The sequence below is a fragment of the Lithobates pipiens genome, unplaced genomic scaffold, assembly GCF_037356315.1.
Source record: "Lithobates pipiens isolate NorthernLeopardFrog02 unplaced genomic scaffold, aLitPip1_a1.2 Scaffold_23, whole genome shotgun sequence".
NCBI classification, from domain to species: domain Eukaryota; kingdom Metazoa; phylum Chordata; class Amphibia; order Anura; family Ranidae; genus Lithobates; species Lithobates pipiens.
The window spans coordinates 286,685,511-286,708,907 of NW_027507785.1; the positions used below are offsets into that span (position 1 = coordinate 286,685,511).

The following is a 23,397-nucleotide window of genomic DNA, read 5'->3' on the forward strand; positions in this document are numbered from 1 at the left end:
TCTAATGCTTTGTACACACGGTCGGAAATTCCGACACAAAAGGTCTGATTGGATTATGTTGTTGGAAAATCTGATCATGTGTGGGCTCTATATGACTTTTTCCGTTGGAAATTCAGATGGAAAAAATTTGAGAGCAGGATCTCAAATTTTTCGACAAAAAAATCCTATCTGACCTTTTCCGATTGTTTGTAGAGCATTCCGATAGGACAACGTGCCACGCATGTGCAGATCAAATTACAAAACCAAAGCTATTGGCTACTAGCCTCAACGTAGTCCCGCTGTAACGAAGGAACATAATCACGTTCCGAACGATCGGATTTTCCGACAGCTTTGTCTGACCGTGTGTATGCAACACCAGTTTAGGAATGCCCGACCGTGTGTACAAGGCATAACTCAAAAATGTTAGATTCCCTTAGGTTACAGAAAGTTAGAGAATCTCATCCTTATGTAGCATGTTTATTTTAATTTTAGAAAAGCTAGACACAAGTAATATAAACTTATTTTCTTTTTCCAGATCTGTCAGCACTGGACAGTCACAGACCCTCCCATCCACGAGTAAGTAGATGTGCAAATAAAATGAATGAGTGAACCTGTCTATTAAATGTGAATTACAGTCCCTAAAGCATTACTATGCTCATAGAGAAAAGCATTTACATTATGTAAGGATATCTGAAATGATCTCAAGGGGGACTTGTTCTCCCTGTTGGATTTTTATGAAAAATAGAACTTTAGGCGCACAGCTAAGAACACAGTTAAATTACAGTCACAGTTTCCTCTACCAAATTCTGAGTATTACTATTACGTCCAGCTTTCACAACTATTTAAAATGGGAAAGATTTCTACATTTCTTGACCTAGATGAAGACCTATGTCACTTCTATGATCCCGACAAATCTCCATGTAAAGGGATCTCTTACTTCTACAGGAAAATTAGTACATCTCATAATTTTATCTAAACATCCACAATGTTAAAATGAGAGCAGGACCTAGGTCAGCGCTATCCACATGGCACTGAGCTCTTATCTTGACGTAAATTCCCTGAAAATTAAGGGAATATCTTGGGGAGCACCAGGTCCCCATTGAAAGATATCCCTTTTCTGGGGACAACCCCAAATTTAGAGTTTTTCTTTTACTCTTGCTTTCAATGATAATGGTAAACAGAACAAATACAGAGGGGGGATCTCCATAGCAGGCAACAATAAACACTGTTAGAGGTTCTAAACCCTCTTCCCTTTAACCAAAATAAAAAAAAGTTTTGCATTTAGTTATACTTTAAAGTGTAACCAAATACAACATTTTTTTTTCCATTTTGGATAGATAAAGAAAACAGAATCCCTCTCAGTTTTTTTTCTGTTTTCCATTGGGGAGAATTTACTTCAATTCCTGTCCCACAGCCAAAACAGGAAGTGTGAGGAAAGCCCTCCAAAGTGAGGGAATCTCTGTGTCACCAGAAATGTCCTTGATAATATTTTCCCTCTATTACTGTTCTGGTGTCAACCCAAAATGGGATTTTCTTTTACTTTCAATGATAAGAGTAAACAGGACAAATAGAGAGGGTGAATCTCACCAACAGGGTCACAGACAGCAATACAAGACCGACAGGCATTATAATCCCTCTACAACTCTATCCAAAACTAAAAAGAAAAAAGTTTTTCTTTTAGTTACACTTTAATAGAGAAGTGCGGGAAACCAAAAAAAATAAAAAATTATACTCACCTATATGGCTTCAGTATCGATGCAATGCTGCACCTGTCCCCCGCTGGCTCTACATCAAGAACTGAGCGATCAAAGACTACTAATCGCTTAGTTCTTGGTCTGCTCTGAGCACAAAACGGTGGTTAAATGCTCACAAGATGGTGCCCCCATCTAGATGTGAACTCACCCCTTAAAATGGACCAACTATTTCTAGTTTGGTCAATCACACTTGTGGGGCAGCCCCTGTGGGTCCTCTATAGACTGGCGTTGTTTGGGATAGATATTCCTCATGTAAATAGATATGACAGAGTAAACTCATTGCGCAATAACGTTTAAAAGGTTTATTCCAGTTAAAAAGAAATGGTAAATAAAGTCACATGTAAGGGTGCCTAAAAGCCTGATTTTGAGCACTCCTGAGTAAATAGCAGGTAACAAAATCCTGATTGAATAGAATAAAACATGTGACCTGAAGTGAGGGTATTTATGCACTCAACCAAAATGGCGGAATTACAACTTCCTTAACATGGTCCATTTGGCTGAAAAGCATAGAGGTTGATCTGCGTCATCGTGTCATCGTGACAATCGACCAGTATACCACGGCAGCGGCACATTATTGCCTAAGGGCAGATTTCCTGGGAATTTACCTGCTATTCACACCGGGTGCCAGGCTTTTAGGCACCCTTACATGTGAATTTACCATGTCTTTATTAATAATTTTATCTGGAATAAACCTTTTAAACATTATTGCGCAATGATATTTCTCTGTCATATCCATTTACATGAGGAATATCTATCCCAAACAATGCCAGTCTATGGAGGAATTAGGGTTTCTCTGTCACATCCATTTATATGAGGAACATCTATCCCAAACAAATGTCCAGTCCATAGAGGACCCACGGGGGCTGCCCCACATGCGTGATTGACCAAACTAGAAATAGTTGGTCCATTTTTAGGGATGAGTTCACATCTATGTGGGGACACCATCTTGTGAGTACTTATCAAGCAAGGATTCACATCCATTGTGTAGAGCACGAGCACTTTATTTGGGACTTGGAACTTTACTGCTTAAAGTTTTTTGATGTTTTCTAAAAAATTTTGCATGAGACTTTTTGTCAATTTTTCATTCCAGTTCGTATCAATTTCAATGCGATATATTCAATACTTGTGGCTCATAGTGTGGTTCATTTATTTTCTTTTTGGTAATATTTTGCATTTGCAAAGTTTTCATTCACTGCAGCTGCCTTTTTATTTGGTATCACTTTATGTACACCAGTATTTAATTTTCTTTGGCGCTTTTGGATTTATTTACAAAATGATGATTGTCAGTCACTGGCTCTCTGCTTTGCCCTTTCAGTGCTCACTGGAGCACCAGACTGTGTGTGTGTGTGTGTGTGTGTGTGGGGGGGGGGGGGGGGGCAGCTGGCTCAGGCTCTCAGCGGTGCACTGAGAGAGTGAGACAACTGTCAGTCAGGCATCTGGGCAGATCCAGACATTATTGTTGGGATCCCCACAGAGCCTGAATTTGGCTCTGGGATGTCATTCAACAGGGGGTTTTAGCCTGCTGTCAGCTGAATCTGGGTCACAAAAGTGCAGAACTAAGTGCACTCCTGTAATCCACAGGAGAACTATGGCCATACTTCTCCTTTAAATATATATTTTAGGCATTGCATCTTCAGTGCGTTTTTTTTTTTTTCCTTCAGTTTTTACTTTTTGAGTTGGGTGTTACGTTTTAGCTCAGGAAACACAGTGACACTTTCAGTGTCTCTGTGTAGTCAGTATACAACCACATCCTCCTGGTGATTTGTGATACCATTGCTGTACAAGCTACGTTCCCGTTAACTCCGCTCATTAACAAAAAGAGAATTTAGGATGCTGCCAATCTGCTGGACGTGCATTATTTCTCAGAGGAACTCATTCCATTTTCCACTGGCATCATCCATTATTTTGTAAAGTACCTAGTTATTGATTTTTGACCGGTCTCATACTTCACTGTGATGTTAGTTTAGTAGAAACAGCATTGGGCCACTTCTCACTTCTCTCATCGGCGACCCCCTATTCCTGCATGTTCCAAATTTTCAGCAGGAGAATAAAGTATAAATAGAAGATTATTAATAGTGTTATTATTTTTGCAATAATGAAGCGGACTTTGCAGGAAATAGAAGGTCTACTTCTTTTGTAGTGAATCCTCCCCTACAATAAGCAGCTTAGGAAATAAAAAGTAAAAATGCTCACTGTACTCATGGCTTCCAGTGAGCTTGCCTAGATGAGGGTGAAAGCAGTAAAGTTCCAAGTTCCAAGTCCCAAATAAAGTGCTTGTGCTTTACACAATGGATGTGAATCCATGCTTGATAAGTGCTCACAAGATGGTGCCCCCTCACAGATGTGAACTCACCCCTTAAAATGGACCAACTATTTCATCAGGGTCCTGGAAAGCTGAGAATGTCGAATCTTGCAGGAAGTCTCCCCTGCACTGTGCTGGAGACACAACTCATGACATTTAGGATCTTCAGCTTTCCTCGTATCCTTAGAGAAGGCCCAGTGACATCACCCTTGCCTACAGGAAGCTAAGGTGTATAGTGAGTAACCTCTACTTTTTTCCTTGTTTAAATATGCACTTTGTATTTTTATGCAAGAGCTGTATACCTCCTATTTGTTGCATTTTTTTTTCTTCTTAAAATTAAAGTGGTCCTTGTGGATTCTTAGATTCAGCCCTAGGCATTTATATGCAAGTATGTAGGCATTTCAGATGGGTACTTGGCATTGATGCTGACACCACCTGTGATAGTCAAACGTTTGGTGGATAGTGCTGGTTTCTGAGGATGAGGTGCAGTTTCACCAAGTACTGTGATGTAGTTCAATCTTGGTGGGGTCTTCGCTGAACAGGCAGCTGAAATGTGTTAAGATCTTACAAGTACGTCAAATTTAAACCTGAAGGACAATACAGAACAGTAAAATAAGCCAAATAAATCAGCAAAACGTCCACAAAAAATCTGCAAAGGTAGCCAATGCGTTTCGAGCAGTCTGGAAGAGCCCTCTCCATCAGGGCTTGCAGTGTTAGTTATTGTCAATCGTACCGATGATTTCCTCTGATTTAGAGATGTAAACTTTCACGGAAATTTCAAGCCATGAAAAAAGCAAGATTTTCCCCTGTGTTTTTCCAGAAATGTTTTTCTCATTTCAATCCATAAAATATTTTGTAATATCTTTAGGGCACCTCTGGCCACGCAAGGCTGTGAATCCTTGTAGTATTTGGAAAAGAATATTTCTTCTCATAATATTTGCAAATTTCAGCTTTGTTCTCAGCAGAAACTTGTACTGTGGAAATGTTTCCAAAATCTAGATGTTGGTCTCACCCTTTTACTGAAAGGAGAAAAAGAAACAACTATTTACTGAGCAGAATGCAGGGAAAGATTATTCTATGATGGGGGAGAACATTTATAGGAATCATGTAAAGGTTATAAAGATAAACTAATTTGTCAGACAAATGTACCTTCTTATTTTTCCATTAAAGGGGTTGTAAACCCTCAAGGTTTTTCACCTTAATGCATAGAATGAAACCTCCTGTGATGCAGCGGCCCCCACAGAGCCCCCCTTTTACTTACCTGAATCCGGTCTTCCCAGTGATGGGTACAAGCGCTCAGCCCATGTCTCGGGTCCTGCTTGGATACATTGATAGCAGCGCAGCCATTGGCTCTCAATCAAATCCAATGATGCGGGTTTCACAACGTTTGTCGCCATTCCACGAGTGGGCGTAATTTTGAAGTGTACCATGTCGGGTTTCAATTTACTTGGCGTAACATTATCTTTCACAAAATAAAAAACAGTTGGGCTAACGTTACTGTTGTCTTATATTTCATTCAAAAAAGTAAATTTTTTAGCAAAAAAGTTGCGCTTGTAAGATGGCTGCTCAAATATGGTGTGGCATAAAGTATTGCAGCGACCGCAATTTTATTCTCTTGGGTGTCTAAAAATATATATATAATATAATGTTTGGGGGGTTCTAAGTAATTTCCTAGCACTTTAACTTGTAAACACCAAGTCTGAAAGATAGGCCTGGTCCTTAAGTAGTTAAGACTTTACAGTCTCAGAAATCTTTCATTAAAGTGGAGCTCAACCCAAAAGGGGAAGATCCACGTGTTTGCTTCCACCCCCACCTCCGCTGACACATTTCATCTTTCGGGGGGGGGGGGTCTTGGTTTTGTCAGCCATCCAGAAGTTCGCCTCCCCCACCACCGGGCCATTCATAAAGCGCAGCGTGCTTTGCACATGAGCAGTAGGGCGCTGTCTGTGAAACCCCAACACTTCACTGCAGGTTCCCTTTACAAGAAATGGCGGCGGCAGCACCTGAGAGCCAATTGAAAAATCGGCTGGGGTGAAAACACCGCTGGATTCCAGGACAGATAAGTGTCCTAATAATAAAAGTCAGCAGCTGCAGTATTTGTAGCTGTTGACATTTATTTTTTTCTGAAGGAGCCTGAAGCTCCTCTTTAAGGTCTCCATGCTATATAGTTTGAATATAATTTCATAAATACATTATTTATCATCGTAAAAGGACATATTCAAGACTTTCTTTTTTCAATTTTTCTTTACAAAAGCGTTTTTAAAAAATGGAAAAAAAAATGTCTCCAAATTTTTCTGTTTTTTTAATTTTTATTTATTTATTTATTTATATTTAGGCCCAACTGTAGCTTAAAATGGCTACCGGGAACAGAATGGAGAAAAGCTGTCTATATAGCACACATCTGAGTAGCTGGTTATTGCAGCGTGCCATATTGCCATTTTTTCCTTGTAACTTGCTCAGCAGCTCCCAACCCCCCCAACTTAGTTTACCCTAATGTAAGGTTTTTTTATTCAAGACAAAAAAATTCATTATCACAATGAAAATTTATTGCAAGAGTCCTTAGCTTTTACCCTTTTAACCTAACTTTCCACTTTACTTTTTGCAATGGACATTTCCAGTGCCACAACAAGCCTTTGCCACAATAGGTCCTTTTGGGTTGATTTTATAAAAGTAAATCGACTTTGCACTTTGCAAGTGCAGTTGAACTCATTTTCCCCAGAGTTTAGTGAATGTGGTGAAGTTTCACTTTCTAAACAATACCCAATCAGGATCAAGGAAAAACAAAACAAAAAAAACAGCATGTTTGCTTGCACATGTTTGGATAATGGAAATCGGCAGAACTTTAACACATTCACTAAGCTCACATTCATACATACACATACTTCGGGCCAATTTGTACAGAAGCCAACCAACCTACCAGCATGTCTTTGGAGTGTGGGAGGAAACCGGAGTACCCAGGAAATCAAGGCAGGCACAGGGAGAACATGCAAAATCCGTACAGGTAGCACTGTTGTTGGGATTTGAACCAGCGACCCCAGTGCTGCTAGGCAGAAGTGCTAACTAATTATCAATGGTTGATCACAAATGCTCCCAGTGTGACTAGTATGTAGTTCTTATATGGGTATAATTATCACTGTTGTACTACTGTGTTGGCATATCAGGCATTGGACAGCAGCATGTTGTTAATTAGGCTATAACTGATATATCTGAAGGTGGTGGATAGTGCTGAAAAGATAAAAAAAAGTTTTTCATTTTGGATAGAGCGTTGAGGCTTGAGAACAAGTGTCAGTGTCCCCGTTAGAAAGATTCACACTTTCTGTTCCGGTATGTTTTTTTCTTAATTCCTTTTATTGTGATTATAGAAAACACAACAAGGCCCAAACAGTAGCTGGCTCAGCCGACAGAGCACAGAGGCTTGAGCCAAGAAAAAAACAAATACAAAGAACAAATAGGACTACTGTGTTCCCCCGAAAATAAGACCTAGCGTTATTTTCCAGGCAGGCTGTAATATAAGCCCTACTCCAAAAATAAGCCCTAGTTTGAAGTGCTTGTGTACTCGTATAATCCTCTCTGTTACGGCAGTGTGCTGTGTGTGTCTCTGTGATCTAGCAGTGCAGGTGCCTTGGTACAGAGCGGCGCTCAGCCAATCTCCCTGCTGGTCTCCTGCTCTTCTCCTGGCTGTCAGCTGGGAATCTCGGCCCCCCTCTCTTTGCAGAGCTTCGGTGGGTCACGTATGGTACAATAGTCTCAGTGCAGAGCCTCTGCAATCAATCAACATGTCATACTGTTTGCGGTATGTGATATGGATACTCCTGTCTCCACAAGGTATTTACTGATCTTTTCTTCTTTGCATGCTGGTGTGCTCTCTTCCCTGCTCCGAGCATTGCGGAAGGGGGGAGAGCAGAGCTGAGGTGTCTGGCACCCTTGGATTGCAGGGGCAGACACATTGGGGGTTATTTAAGAAAGGCAAATCCACTTTGCACTGCAAGTGCACTTGGAAGTGCAGTTGCTCTAAATCTAAGGGGTAGATCTGAAATGAGTAGAAGCTCTGCTGATTTTATCATCCAATTGTTGAAGCTAAAATGCTGTTTTTTATTTTCCTTGCATGTCCCCCTCAGATCTACAGCGTCTTCACTTCAAAGTGCACTTGCAGTGCAAAGTGGATTTTCCTTTCATAAATAAACCCCCACTGTGTATTGTGTGCTACTGTAACAGAGGATTTTGGCATTTTATCTTTGTTCAAACTGGGGATTCCTGACAGGCAGGGAGGGAGAGGAGACAGCACGTTATATGGTAAGACCTACTCTGAAAATAAGCCCTACTGGGTCTTTTGTTGCCAAAATTAATATAAGACCCAGGCTTATTTTCGGGGAAACACGATATACAAAACAGTATATGTGTGTGTCTCATGCTGTACCCATCGCATGCACTTTTACAACATTTTGCTGCAAAACACTAGGGACTATTTTTTTTTTAATTAGTTCACATGGATACTGGGAAATGAGCTCAGTGTGCTGAAACTCTGATCTCATTGATGATATGAATATTGGGGAGTAATCTGTATTTTCTGGAGTGCAGTTCTCAATGGTGACATGAATGTTGGGGAGTGATCTGTATATCTGTTGTGCTGATCTCACCGGGGGTGTGAATACTGGTGGTGAGCAGTGTGTGTAGGACTGCAGTCCTTACTGGAGGCATGAATATTGGGGAGTGAGCTGTGTGTGGGGAATCTCTCTTGTCTCACCTCTTGCATTGCTTCCTCTGTATGTGTAGAAAAGCAGTGACTACATGACTTAAAGTGGTTGTAAACCCTGAGGCTCCATTCACACCTAGGTGATGTGAATTGTGGAAGGAATCGCTGTGATTCCAGAATCGTGGCAAAACGCGGGAACACATTTGCAATGCCATTATTTCACGTGGCAGAATTGCGCAAACAAAATCACGGAACTCCTGTCTCCCAAAAGAAGTTTTGGAAATGGTATTGCACAGAGCAGGTAAGTATAATAGGTTTATTATTTTAATTTAAAAAAAAAATACTTTGGCAATGCTTTAAAGCTGAATTCCAGACATGGCACTTTTTACCTGGTTACATTTGTGCAGCTTGGATCAGTATACATGTACCATTCCTGTGGGATCCCCCTACTACAGTGCCTAGTACACTGATTTCCAGCTTCCACAGGGATCCCACATACATGCATGCATTGGTGCAAGCTGGGGCAATCTTACTATGTAAAAATTGCCATACAAGGAATTCAGTTTAAACTTGATTTCCTGTGCATAAAGACTAGTAAGATCTATGGATTCTGCTGCAGAGACTTGGTTACAAGCAAAGCCAGTAGTGGAAACTTAAAGTGGTTGTAAAGCCTCCCCTACTACTTTGTCCCATGTGAATCAGCATAAAAAACCCTAATGAACACTGTTTGTAGATATCTCCTTACTTGTTTAGTATTGTTGTAATCCTTTTTGTTCTTTAGAATGATGTCACTGAGCATGCCCAGATCTCCCCTGATTTCCGGCACACAGCACTGAACTCCCAGCGGGCTGCTAATCACTCAGAGCTTCCTTCTACACACCATGTGACCTCACATACAGTGTAAACCAGGGAATGGGACAGCAGTACTGCAGTCTTATCAGCTGAAGCTGATAGGAGTCATACAGGCAAACACTAGGTAATCAGCACAAGTAAATACTATGAAATAAACAAGTCAGCTATGAACAGGGAAGCAGGGTTGCCATAGAAACATTGGATTGAGAAGGAGGCTTGGTTAACAGTACAGGAAGTGTTCAATGTAAGGGCAGAAATACACTCCACTGTGTACTCAGAAAACAATACTTAAGATGGCGCTGCCTAACCCCTGGAAACAAGTTTTTTAAAGTTTCTTTAAACAGTAAGTAATATGCGATTTGGCCTGGATTACAGTGGCTATAGTTTGATAATGACTTATTATAATGGACTAAATGAAAAAAAAGCATCAGAGTGGGAGAGTTTACTTCCTCTTTAATAGTAGTAAACTCAGGAGGGGAAAAAATAAAAATATGGGAAAAAGAAAGTTGTGTTGGTGCTGTTTAAGAGAATTGACAGAAGATGGAGAATGGAGATTAAAGGCAGTGGATTGAGTGGAATGGGCTAAAACTGTGCATTAGGTCATGAATCTTGAATAGCTCTAGTAGTACAGAAAAAGAGATGCCCTTATCACATTAGTACATAAGCACCCTACCTGTGCTCTCTAATATCAGTTTGGTGCTGATGAACCTACTTTTTAAGTTGTAAGAGGAATCCAGAGCACACAAACAGAAAGGGCCCCTGGTGGAATGTGGTCCCAGGAACTACAATCCTGGAAAGCAAGAGTGCTAGCAAAAAATGAAGCCCAAAAAAATCTAGCAAAAGAATAAATGAGTTCATACATAGTTGCCATGGGAGACCGTGCATCTGGCATTCGCACTGTATTTTTAATAGGCACTTGAAGGTGCCAGAGAGTGATTTAGTGTCTGGAGAGATGAAATGAGAATATGCAATCATCTCACGACAGATAGAGTATATTAAATGATTTACTTCATTACAGAATATTGACATGTAATGCTGCAAGACTTGACAGACTTTTCCCCAGAGACCGAACAATTCCCGCTACAAGCTGATTGCACATACTTGTTTTCTGTATGTTCTCCTCTTCAAGCTCATACCCCACTTGGGATTCTGGCATGATCTATTTCATGGTGTGATTCATAGGCATCCGTTGTTCCCTAAATAGCCAATATGAAGGAAAATTATAATGTATAATTACTAAGTGCACGTTTTGAGTTATTAATGACCTGCGGGACTCCAGACCAGTTCCTTTTTTCTTTTTTCTGAAAGCACATGGAAGGGTCGGAGCCTTTGTCATGTTTCTGTTATGCCGCCTACACACGGTCAGACTTTCTGGCAGAAAAAGTTAGACGGAATCATTTCATCGGATATTCCGATCGTGTGTGGGCCTCATGACTTCTTTTTTTTTTTTTTTTTTATTCTGACGGACCTAGAAATAGAACCTGTTTTAAATCTTTCTAAAGGAATCAATTGCTATCGGTAAAACCGTTCGTCTGTGTGCTGTTCCGATGGACCACAAACGGCGCGTGCTCTGAAGAAAATACGAGATGGCAGCTATTGGCTACTGGTTATTGAACTTCCTTTTCCTAGTCCCTTCATGCGTGTTGTATGTCACTGCGTTCTAGACGGTCGGACTTTGTTGTGATCGTGTGTAGGCAAGACCGACGGGTAAAACGTGTGTACGCAGCATTAGGCTTCTTTCACACTAGCCAACTCCAAAGTTGTATGATTTTCAGTGCAACATTGTAATCCAACTTTAATATGACTTTGAAGTGACTTTGAAGACTTGTACACTCTCAGGCATTGAAGTTGTATCAATGTCGGATCAAACTAGTGCAGGAACCGTTTCTGAAGTTGTAGCGACTTCAGTAGTGTCAATTGGAATGGCTCTCATAGATACATAGCAGTTTTTATGTCCTGTGACTTTGGTTCCCACAAGTCAGATCCTAATGCCACGTAAAAATGACCGGACTTTTCGACAGAGTTCTGCTGAAACAGACTTGCCTGTAGACGATCACAGCAAAGTCCGATCGTTTAACGTGATGACGTACAACAGGACTAGAAAAAGGAAGTTCAATAGCCAGTAGCCAATAGCTGCCCTTGCGTTGTTGTTGGTCCGTCAGACCTGCATACAGACGAGTGGTTTTCTCGATAGTAACTGGTTCCGGCGGAAAGATTTGAAACATGTTCTGTTTTCAAAGTCTTTCAGATTTTTCGACAGAAAAGGTCAGATGAAGCCCACACACGATCGAATTGTCTGACGGATTCGTTCCGTCTGAACTTTGCTGTGAAAGTCCAGTCGTGTATACACGGCACTAGTCACAAAAGTGTGAAAGGATCCTTAGTGGTTGATTTACTAAAGGCAAATAGACTGTGCACTCTGCGAGAGCAGTTGCTCCAGAGCTTAGTAAATGAGCAGAAACTCTGCTGACTTCCATCATCCAATCATGTGAAAGAATGCGTTTTTTTAAATTTTCCTTGCACAGGATTGAGTATTCTTTGCAAAGTGAAGCTTTACCTCATTTACTAAGCTCTGGAGCAATTTGCCTTTACGGGGAAGGTCAAACATGGATACAGGCACCCAACGCCCTCCTAGCTCAACAATGACGTAGGATGTTAAGATGCCAGCTGCTGCCCCACATGGTGCCCAAAGTTGTAACGCTGCACAATGAAAACCTGTGAGTTTACAACCTTTATCAACAAGATTTACAACCACTTTAACCACTTCAGCCCCAGAAGATTTTACCCCCTTCCCGACCAGAGCACTTTTTACGATTCGGCACTGCATCGCTTTAACTGACAATTGCGTGATCATGCGACGTTGCACCCAAACAAAATTGACTTCCTTTTTTTCCCACAAATAGAGCTTTCTTTTGGTGGTCTTTGATCACTGAAGAAAACGCATTATTTTTTACTTTTTGCTATAATAAATATCTCCTAAAATATATATATATACAAAATATTTTTAGTCCTCAGTTTAGGCTGATATGTATTCTTATACATATTTTTGATTAAAAAAACGCAAGGAGCGTATATTGATTGGTTTGCACAAAAGTTATAGCGTCTACAAAATAGGGATAGTTTTATGACATTTTTATTTCAATTTTTTTTTTTTATTATTATTTATAGCGGCGATCTGTGATTTTTTTTTTTTTTTTTTTTTTTTTTTTTTTTTATCATTCAAGAAAGTTTTATTAGCAAATAAAAGCACATATTACAAGAGTATGCAAAAAGACACTGCAAAAAACAATTATGCTTAACAAAATTGAATTTGTGTCAATAACATTTCTAGTTGGCTATAATAGGGGTATCATCAAAACATCAGATCCTTCCATTGCGAGCCCTACCGGACTTAGAAGGGTGATTCATTATCCAACCCCAGATTCCCTCAGGAACCCATCAAGCTCAATGTACATCTAGAGAACATATCATAAGAACTATTAATTTAGTAAAGAAGTCAAGTAAAGAAATATATAAAGTTAGAAATAGAGAGTAAAGACAAACGGGGAGAAAGGGAGGAGAAATTCGCCTTGTTCCGAATGCTCTAGCTCATGGTCAAGAGCTGTGTTTGTAAGGTATAAATTAGTGATTGACTAGTTGTCTGGACCCCACCACTCTTCAGGCCATCAGGCCGCTGCCCATGATGTCCCCAAAGGATTTGGAGTATTTAAAGGCAAACCACGGAGACCATGTTCTGTGATAACCCTCTACACGCTCATTCGATTGGGCTGCCGTGTCTTCCATCTCACAGATAGAAGCAATTTTAAGCAGCCATTCTCTTATGGTAGGTGTGGTTTTGGATTTCCAGTATAGTGGAATTAGAGAGTTGGCTGCATTTATCATATGTCTGGTGAGCGACTTTTTATATCTTTTGAATGAGGTGTTGGCAATGTGGAGCAAACAACTTGCCGCATCCAACCTCAGACTGGTCTCCGTGATCTGCCCAATCAGCTCCTTCACCCCCGACCAATAACGCTGTAAATGGTCGCATTGCCACCAAATGTGGAATAGAGTGCCCTCCTCCCGTTCACACCTCCAGCATCTATCCGAAGAGTGAGGATACCATTTGTGAATTCTTTCTGGGGTAGCATACCAATGGGTCAACAGTTTGTAGGACGTTTCTTGCATTTTCGTGCTTAGGGAGCATTTGTGTGATAGAATACATGCCCTATCCCACTGATCGTCAGAGATCGGGGAACCCAAAGCCCGAACCCACTTCTCCCTGAGCCCGTGATCCTCTCGTGGACCTAGTGATCTCAACCACGCATATGTAAGCGAAGTAGTTTTTGGGGTGGGTTCACCTTTCAAGCAAACTGATTCTAGATCCGTCACTGCTCGCGTCAAGTGTGGTCTACGTGTTACATCATTACAGTAGCTCCTCAGTTGAAAATATGTCCAGAGTGGTAGTCTTGGTAAATCATTGTCTACTTTAAAGTCAGTGAAGTCTTTCATCAGGCTACCGTTAAAACAGTCTAGTGCTAAGAGCGGTCTTTTCGGTCTCTGTATTTTAAGTAGTGGGTTCTGTAAGCCCGGCACAAAGTCCGGGTTATCTCGAATAGGGGTTAAAGGGCTCAGAGAGGTGGAGAACTCAGATTGTTTGGTCAGTGTATGAAAAATGTGAAGAGTAGTGCCTACAGTGGGGTGCGAAAGCATGGATCTGGGGTATCTAAGCCTTGGGATCCAGGGAGAGAACTGGAGGTTAATCACACTTGCTTCCTCCTCCAACAAGACCCAATCTTTAATCTGGGAGTGACAGTGCCAATCTATGATACGTGCAACATGCGCAGCATAATAGTAAAGTTTGTAGTCGGGTATACCCAAGCCGCCCCTTTCTTTGGGTTTGGTTAAGAGAGACTTTTTCAACCTAGGGGGCCTGCGGGCCCAAATAAAACTTGTCTGAAGGGAGTGTAGCGCTTTAAAAAAGCTCATGGGTATCTTGATGGGCAAGGTTCGGAGCAAGTAAAGTACCTTTGGCAGTACAGTCATCTTACAGATGGCCGCCCTGCCAAACCATGAGAAATAGCCCGATCCCCATCTCAGAAGGTCCTGTGTAATGCTTTTAAGTAGGGGGGGAAAATTCCGCGCGTACGTCAGTGCAAGTCTGGGGGTCAGCCAAACTCCTAAGTATTTAATAGCTGAGGCTGTCCATGTGAAGGGGGTGCCGACTCTGGCCACCGACAATCGTGCCTCGGGAAGAGACACATTCATGGCCATCGATTTAGAATAGTTTATTTTGAAATTGGAGATATATCCAAATTTTGTGAATTCCTTCAAAAGCGAAGGAATAGAAGTGTGTGGTTCTGTTAAATAGAACAGCAAATCATCGGCGTAAGCCGCAATTTTAAAAGTTCTCTCTTTAAGTTGGAATCCCCTAATCGATGGGTTCATGATGGTGTGTCTTATGAATGGCTCTAGAGCAATAATGAAAAGCAGGGGTGACAAAGGGCACCCCTGCCTTGTGCCATTCTTGATAAGCACTGTCTCTGAGAGGGAACCATTCACTTTAAGCCTAGCTGAAGGGTTCCAATATAGTGCCGAAATCCAGGCCATCATGCCGGGGCCCAAGCCAGCACGCCTGCACGCCTCGAACATATAATCCCAAGCTACTCGATCGAAGGCCTTCTCCGCGTCAGTTGACAGGAGAAAGCCCTCGATCTTTCGCTGGTGTGCCACATGAATCAGGTTCAGGGACTTCGTCACATTGTCTTTTGCCTCCCTGCCTGGCATGAATCCGGCCTGTTCGGGTCCAATCAAATCATGGAGTAGGGGTTTCAGCCTGTTGGCTAAGATCTTTGCTACCAGTTTCACGTCTGTATTTAGAAGAGATATGGGCCTGTAGCTGGAACAGTTAAGTGGATCCTTCCCTTCCTTGGGGATAACAGTGATAAAGGCTGATAGGAAGTCATTTGAGTTTGGTCTCTGGCTTGTCAAGGAATTCATTGCTTTTCTAAAAGGGTTGAGTATAACCTCTGTAAATGTCTTATAATAAATGGCACTAAACCCATCTGGCCCCGGACTCTTGCCCGTCTTCAAATCTCTTATGGCTGTCTTAATTTCGGAATCGTCAAAGGGTCTGTCCAACTGGTTACTGTCCTCTTCATTAAGTCTGGGTAGATTAACTGCGTCTAAGTAATGCTGTATCGCCTGGGTCCTGTCACCCCCCAGATCCGGCGGTCTCTGCTGATTCGGGAGGTTGTATAAATTTGTGTAGTAGTTTTGAAAGTGTTGGGCAAACTTCTCAGTTTCTAAATCTGTCTTCCCATCCTTGCCATTGATACCCCTGATGTGGTTGTGTGTTATACGGGTGTTCAGGGCCCTCGCCAGGACCTTACCTGTTTTGTCCCCATGTTCATAGTAAACTTTCCGTCTAAAAAATAAGAACCTCCTGGTAGTGTTGTCTAAGAGCTGTTTAAGAGCTTTCCGTGTCTCAAGTAGAGATTCTGCTGAGTGTACTGTGAGGGAGCGTTTATGCTGTGATTCAAAGGATTTTATTTTCGCGGTCAACTCATTGATCATTTTATCTCTCTCCCGTTTTTTACGTGTACCCATGCGTATCAGCTCGCCCCTAATAAAACATTTGTGGGCTTCCCAGATCGCCAGGGGGTTCATCCCAGGGGTGTCATTTAGCTTGAAAAATTCAGTCAAAGAGGAAGTCAAGTCTGGTAGTAGTGCTGGGTCAGTTAGTAATGACGAGTTCAGTCTCCATGTAGTGGGTCTGGCCCGGGTATTTTTCCAATCTAATGTCACGGATATGGGAGCATGGTCGGAGATTGATTGTATCCCAATGTGGGCAGCACTCAGCTGCGACAAATCTCTCTGAGAAACGAAGATATAGTCTATTCGTGAGTGGCGGTTATGAGGGATAGAGAAAAAGGAGAAGTCCCTGCCCTCAGGGTTCAGGTGACGCCATGAGTCTACCAGATTCAGAGAATGCAGGAGCTTCTTAACCACTTTCAGACCGGACCATTTTGCTGGTAAATGACCAGAGGTCTTTTTACACTTTGGCACTGCGCTGCTTTAACTGGTAATTGCGCGGTCATGCAATGTTGTACCCAAACAAAATTTGCGTCCTTTTCTTCCCACAAATAGAGCTTTCTTTTGATGGTATTTGATTGCCTCTGCGATTTTTATTTTTTGCGATATAAACGTAAAAAGACCGCAAATTTTGAAAAAAAATGATATTTTCTACTTTTTGTTATTAGAAAAATCCAATAAACTCAATTTTAGTCATACATTTAGGCCAAAATGTATTCAGCCACATGTCTTTGGTAAAAAAAAAGTCAATAATTGTATATTTATTGGTTTGCGCAAAAGTTGTCACATCTACAAACTAAGGTACGTTTTCTGGAATTTACGCAGCTTTTAGTTTACGACTGCCTATCTCATTTCTTGAGGTGCTAAAATGACAGGGCAGTACAAAACCCCCCCAAATGACCCCATTTTGGAAAGTAGACCCCCTAAGGAAATTGATAAGAGGCATGTTGAGCCCATTGAATATTTTATTTTTTTGCCTCAAGCGATTGAATAATGACAAAAAAAAAATTTTTTTTTTTTTTTTACACAAAGTTGTCACTAAATGATATATTGCTCACACATGCTATGGGCGTATGTGAAATGACACCCCAAAATAAATTCTGCTGCTTCTCCTGAGTACGGGGATACCACATATGTGGGACTTTTTGGGAGCCTAGCCGCGTACAGGGCCCCGAAAACCAAGCACCGCCTTCAGGCTTTCTAAGGGCGTAAATTTTTGATTTCACGCCTCACTACCTATTACAGTTTTGAAGGCCATAAAATGCCAAGATGGCACAAAACCCCCACAAATGACCCCATTTTAGAAAGTAGACACCCCAAGCTATTTGCTGAGAGGCATGTTGAGTCCATGGAATATTTTATATTTTGCCACAAGTTGCGGGAAAATTACAAACTTTTTTTTTTTTTTTTTTTTTTTCACAAAGTTGTCACTAAATGATATATTGCTCATGCATTCCATGGGCATATGTGAAATGACACCCCAAAATAAATTCTGCTGCTTCTCCTGAGTACGGGGATACCACATATGTGGGACTTTTTGGGAGCCTAGCCGCGTACGGGGCCCCGAAAACCAAGCACCGCCTTCAGGCTTTCTAAGGGCGTAATTTTTTGAGTTCACTTCTCACTACCTATTACAGTTTTGAAGGCCATAAAATGCCAAGATGGCACAAAACCCCCACAAATGACCCCATTTTAGAAAGTAGACACCCCAAGCTATTTGCTGAGAGGCATGTTGAGTCCATGGAATATTTTATATTTTGCCACAAGTTGCGGGAAAATTACAAACTTTTTTTTTTTTTCACAAAGTTGTCACTAAATGATATATTGCTCACACATGCCATGGGCATATGTGAAATGACACCCCAAAATAAATTCTGCTGCTTCTCCTGAGTACGGGGATACCACATATGTGGGACTTTTTGGGAGCCTAGCCGCGTACGGGGCCCCAAAAACCAAGCACCGCCTTCAGGCTTTCTAAGGGCGTTATAGTTTTGAAGGCCATAAAATGCCAAGATGGCACAAACCCCCCCCCCCAAATGACCCCATTTTAGAAAGTAGACACCCCTAAATTTAGGGGTACACTAGTGAGACTAGGTAATAAATGGCGGGTGCCCTGAAACTATAAAAAAATAACTAACCAACCAGCGTCACCTGTAACAGTTATATGGTGATCACTGGTGAAAGGGTTAACTAGGGGGCAATCAGGGGGCTTTATGCGGTAGTATATGGGGGTCCCTGGCGCTATAAAAAGCTGCGGCGAACCTAAATACCTACCTGCCTAACTAGCGTCACCTGTGACACTAATACAGCGATCAGAAAAACGATCGCTTATTAGGCTGGGTTCACACTGGAGCGATGCGGGAACGCCACGAATGCGCGGCGGGTTCCCGCATCGCATGCCTCCCGGCGGCAGTTCACACTGCCCTATGCGAACTGCTGGGAGTGTCAGTGAAATGTTAATGACACCCCCAGATCAGTTCGCATATCGCAGTGCGATCTGCAAACTTGGATCGCATGGTGTGAACACCCATGCGATCCGATTCTGCTGCGGACCAAAAAAAGGGTCCCGTGCGAGTTTGCGGCGGGTGCGGCGGGTGCGACACGAATTCAGCCATACTATCTGTATAGCTGAACTCGAATCGCACAGAGATCGGATGTGATTTGCACTGCAGTGCGGTGCGAATCACATCCGTTCTCATAAACCGCTGCAATGTGAACCCAGCCTTAGTGACACTGGCGACGGGGGGTGATCACGGGGTTAAACCTTTATTGGGGGGGTTAGGGGGGTACCTTAGAACTAAAGGGGGCTAACCCTAACTGCCCTAACAGTTATTAGTCACAAATGACACCTGCCGGGTGATCAGGGGGTTAAACCTTTATTAGGTAATAAATGGCGGGTGCCCTGAAACTATAAAAAAATAACTAACCAACCAGCGTCACCTGTAACAGTTATATGGTGATCACTGGTGAAAGGGTTAACTAGGGGGCAATCAGGGGGCTTTATGCGGTAGTATATGGGGGTCCCTAGCGCTATAAAAAGCTGCGGCGAACCTAAATACCTACCTGCCTAACTAGCGTCACCTGTGACACTAATACGGCGATCAGAAAAATGATCGCTTATTAGGCTGGGTTCACACTGGAGCGATGCGGAAACGCCGCGAATCCGCGGCGGGTTCCCGCATCGCATGCCTCCCGGCGGCAGTTCACACTGCCCTATGCGAACTGCTGGGAGTGTCAGTGAAATGTTACTGACACCCCCAGATCAGTTCGCATATCGCAGTGCGATCTGCAAACTCGGATCGCATGGTGTGAACACCCATGCGATCAGATTCTGCTGCGGGCCAAAAAAAGGGTCCCGTGCGAATTTGCGGCGGGTGCGGCGGGTGTGGCGGGTGCGGCGGGTGCGGCGAATGGCTGAACTCGAATCGCACAGAGATCGGATGTGATTTGCACTGCAGTGCGGTGCGAATCACATTCGTTCTCATAAACCGCTGCAATGTGAACCCAGCCTTAGTGACACTGGCGACGGGGGGTGATCACGGGGTTAAACCTTTATTGGGGGGGTTAGGGGGGTACATTAGAACTAAAGGGGGCTAACCCTAACTGCCCTAACAGTTATTACAGTCACAAATGACACCAATGCAAAAATAAAAAAAAATAAAAAAAAAATGACATTGGTGTCACTGTGACTGGGGGGCAGGGGTAATTGGGGGGGTGATCGGGGGGTAAAGGGGGGTGTGAGTGTGCCTGGCATGTTCTACTGTGTGTGGGATGTGTTGGTGCAACTCACTGATCCGCTCTCCTCCGTGTCGGAACGAAAAATACCGACACGGAGGAGAGAATACATCACTTCCTCTCCTGTGTTTACATTACAGGAGAGGAAGTGATGTCACCGGGGATTTCCATTCGTCGGGAGCGATCGCGAGGGGGTGGCCATGAATGAATGGCCGTCCCCTCGTCCGGGATCGCTCCCGAACGAAAACCGACCGCCGCAGGCACCGGGCGGGGGCCCGATCGGGCCCCCGACCCGCGGGAGGCAAATCACGTACATGTATGTGCTTATGCCTGCCCGTGCCATTCTGCCGACGTACATCGGCGTGCGGCGGTCGGCAAGTGGTTAATATTCTTAAGAGCCCTATAAGGGATGGCGGTTTTGCCATTGGAAGTGTCTTCAGTCGGTATAAGGGGTACGTTGAAGTCTCCACCCAAAATAAGTCTGCCCGAACTGAAGCATTTCAGTTCGTCAATCAGTTTCCGACAAAAAGTGAGTTGAGCCGAGTTGGGGAAGTATACGTTCGCCAGAGTCAGGGGAGTCCCTCTGCAGGTCCCCTTGAGTATAAGGAACCTCCCTTCAGGGTCGACCAGCTTGCCTGTAACCTCTAAGTCAGCATCCCTACTCACCAGTATCGAGACCCCTTTTGATTTCGTCCCAGGACTGGTGGCATGGTAGGCTTCTACAAAGTATGAGTCAGTCAGTCTTGGTGTATGTCCGGTCTTAAAGTGAGTCTCCTGTAAAAATACAAAGTGGGGCCTACCTTTTTTGAGTTCTCTTAGTAAAGTGGTTCGTTTTTCGGGGATGTTAAGCCCTTTGACATTATGAGAGACTACCGTTGGGTTACGTCCCAAATCAGAATACGCCATGGTTCGGGCTCAGGGAGGTGCGGGACCCGACACCTGTAGGAGCAATCTCAACAAGATAGCAAAAAGTTATGATGTATATAATAGTCAGTAATATACAGTATATATAAACACTGTCGTTTGTGTCGTGGCAAGGCGAAATAAAGAGAAAGAAAGCAGTGAAGAGAAAGGAGAAGATGAAGTGAGATGAGGACGGAGTCGTAGGTCACACCCCCTTAAGAGTAAATAACCGTCTCAAGGAGGTCAAAATTAGTACGTGAGACAGGCCCCAAAGTGACCTGCCTGATGCACTATTGTGGGGTTCGGGAAGGCCCTCCCCGGAGATAACAACCTTCACCGTGCAGGGCGCCTCAGGCCAATTAGCCCAGTGTCCGCCCTGAGAAGGTATGTATTTGAAGGCACCGGACCGTTGTCTATCACGGTGGTAATTCAACTATAAGTGCAAGGAACCGTCGTGAGCGGCCCCATAAAGCGTATGAAAGGTGCTAATTGGTCTGTCACAGCAGCAAACATACATATAATGCAAACTGGTATCTGGTTAATAAAACGGAAAAGCAATAAACATAAACCAGAATCAAAATAAAACAAAAGCGAGAATAGAACAAGAATAGAGTAGAACAAGCAGGCCTAGCAAATGGCAATTAATGAGAAATTAAGGTACCTCCTACCCTCCAAAGAACCGTACCCCTCCCGCCACCCGCTCATTACAATCTGGGGGGCTATTATTGCCCTGGATAGGCATCTTCGCCCCTTGAACACGGATCCTCCATCACTATCGCCCTGCCAGGGCTGCGTTATTCAGAAAGTCAGCCGTTGTCCTGCAGCTTTTATACCCTATAAATGCAAATGTGTAATACTGACGTGGTATTTCCGAAGAAACACCTAAGAAACAGGATGGAATCGAACGGATCGTGGTTTCACAGGGAGTCGTTTCTACGATATGGAAGCATGTAATTAGAAATGATCTACTGTTGGCGCTGGCGGAGCATGGAATCCCCGATGGCTAGGTGGTGGTCAGGTGGTAAAAGAGCGACGTTGTAGCGTCTGGAAGGTAGGTAGGTACGAACGCTTCATAAATCTTTAAGCTTCCATCAGATTCCTGGAGGAGTGTGGGCGACTTCGTGGGGTACCCCTTGGTGAGAAATCTCCTCGTCCTGGCCTCTGTCGTTTGGAGAGGTGTTTTTCCGGTGAGGCGAACGGTGAAGCTGGTGGACTTCTGTCCTTAGTTGGCATGGAGAACTCCTGATACCAGTCGGGCAAAACGATCGGATCAAGCTGGAGAGCTGCGCAAAATTCCGGGAGGTCAGCAGGCGTTCGTAGGATATGTTGCTTGCCTCCGTGTGTAACCAGCAGAGCGAAGGGAAAGCGCCACGAGTAACGCATATCTTTTTCCCTCAACTTTTCAAGCAGAGGACGTAGAGCCCTTCGGTTTCTCAAAGTTATTTGGGACAAGTCCTGGAAAAGTTTTATATTCTCCCCGTTGAACACTATTTGGTCGTTCCTACGGGCCTTGGTCATTACATCCTCCTTAAGTGTAAAGCTCTGTAAGCAACAAATGATATCGCGTGGGGGTAGGGTATCAGGGCCCCTCGCTCTGAGTGCTCTGTGCACTCTAACGAAGTCAATAACCGAGTCCTCCGGACGTTCGAGTAGAGTATTGAAAACCCTTTGTAAGACTGAGGTGATTTGGTCGGGCGCAATGGACTCCGGTATGCCGCGTACCCTGATATTATTTCGTCTCCCCCTGTTATCCAGATCCTCCAAATGTCTGTTCATTTCTATGAAATGTAGGGAGTGGGCCGTGACAACCTCGTCAAGTCTATGTATGGATCTGTCTCTCATCTTACCCGCCGTCTCTGCAGCCGCCATTTTTTCCTGCATGACCAGGAAACTGGTCTTTAAGTCCGTGATCGCTGCGGAGAACGAGGCCTTAATATCTGCTGCGAAGCCGGACATGTCCTCGTAGGTAAGTGGGTGTGTGGAGCGGTGGCCATGCCTGCCATTGTCCTCGGTAGCCGATTGCGAGTCCTCGCTGTATTCCTCGGCCGCATGGACCGGCGCCATCTTGTCCTCCCCCGGGGCCTGTAATGCTGAGGCCTGATTTTTAAAGATATCGGAGATATCCCGGCCGGGATTAACTGCTGTTGAGCGGCGAGGACGGGTCTGATGCTGGAGCCTGGCCTGCTTGCTCATTATTGTGCCGTTTGCCGCTGTAACAGACGTGCTGGAGCCGCTTTCCGACGGAGCTCTCCTTCTAGGCTGCCATCTCCGTTGCGCGCCAAGCCACGCCCCCGATCTGTGATTTTTAACGGGACTGCAATGTTATGGGAAACACATTGGACAATTTTGACACTATTTGGGACCATTGTCATTTATACAGGTTCTATAAAAATGCACTGATTATTGTGTAAATGACACTGGCAGTGAAGGGGTTAATCGCTAGGGGGCGATGAAGGGGTTAAGTGTGTCCTAGGGAGTGATTCTAACTGTGGGGGATGGGCTTCAAGTCACATGACGGCAATCACTGCTCCCGATGACAGGGAGTGGTGATCTCTGTCATGACACAAGCCAGAACGGGGAAATACTTTGTTTACATAGGCTCCGTG

The 23,397-nt window shown here is 43.5% G+C and overlaps 1 protein-coding gene across 3 annotated transcripts in view; it reads left to right on the top strand.

The window, feature by feature from the left end:
* SPATA6 (spermatogenesis associated 6) overlaps positions 1–23,397 on the top strand; it is a 156,517-nt gene that overhangs the window by 44,443 nt on the left and 88,677 nt on the right. For all 3 annotated transcript variants that reach the window (XM_077450280.1, XM_077450282.1, XM_077450281.1), the window contains one exon: positions 515–555. In XM_077450280.1, coding sequence (XP_077306406.1) covers positions 515–555 — 41 coding nt within the window. The remainder of the gene's footprint in view (positions 1–514; positions 556–23,397) is intronic.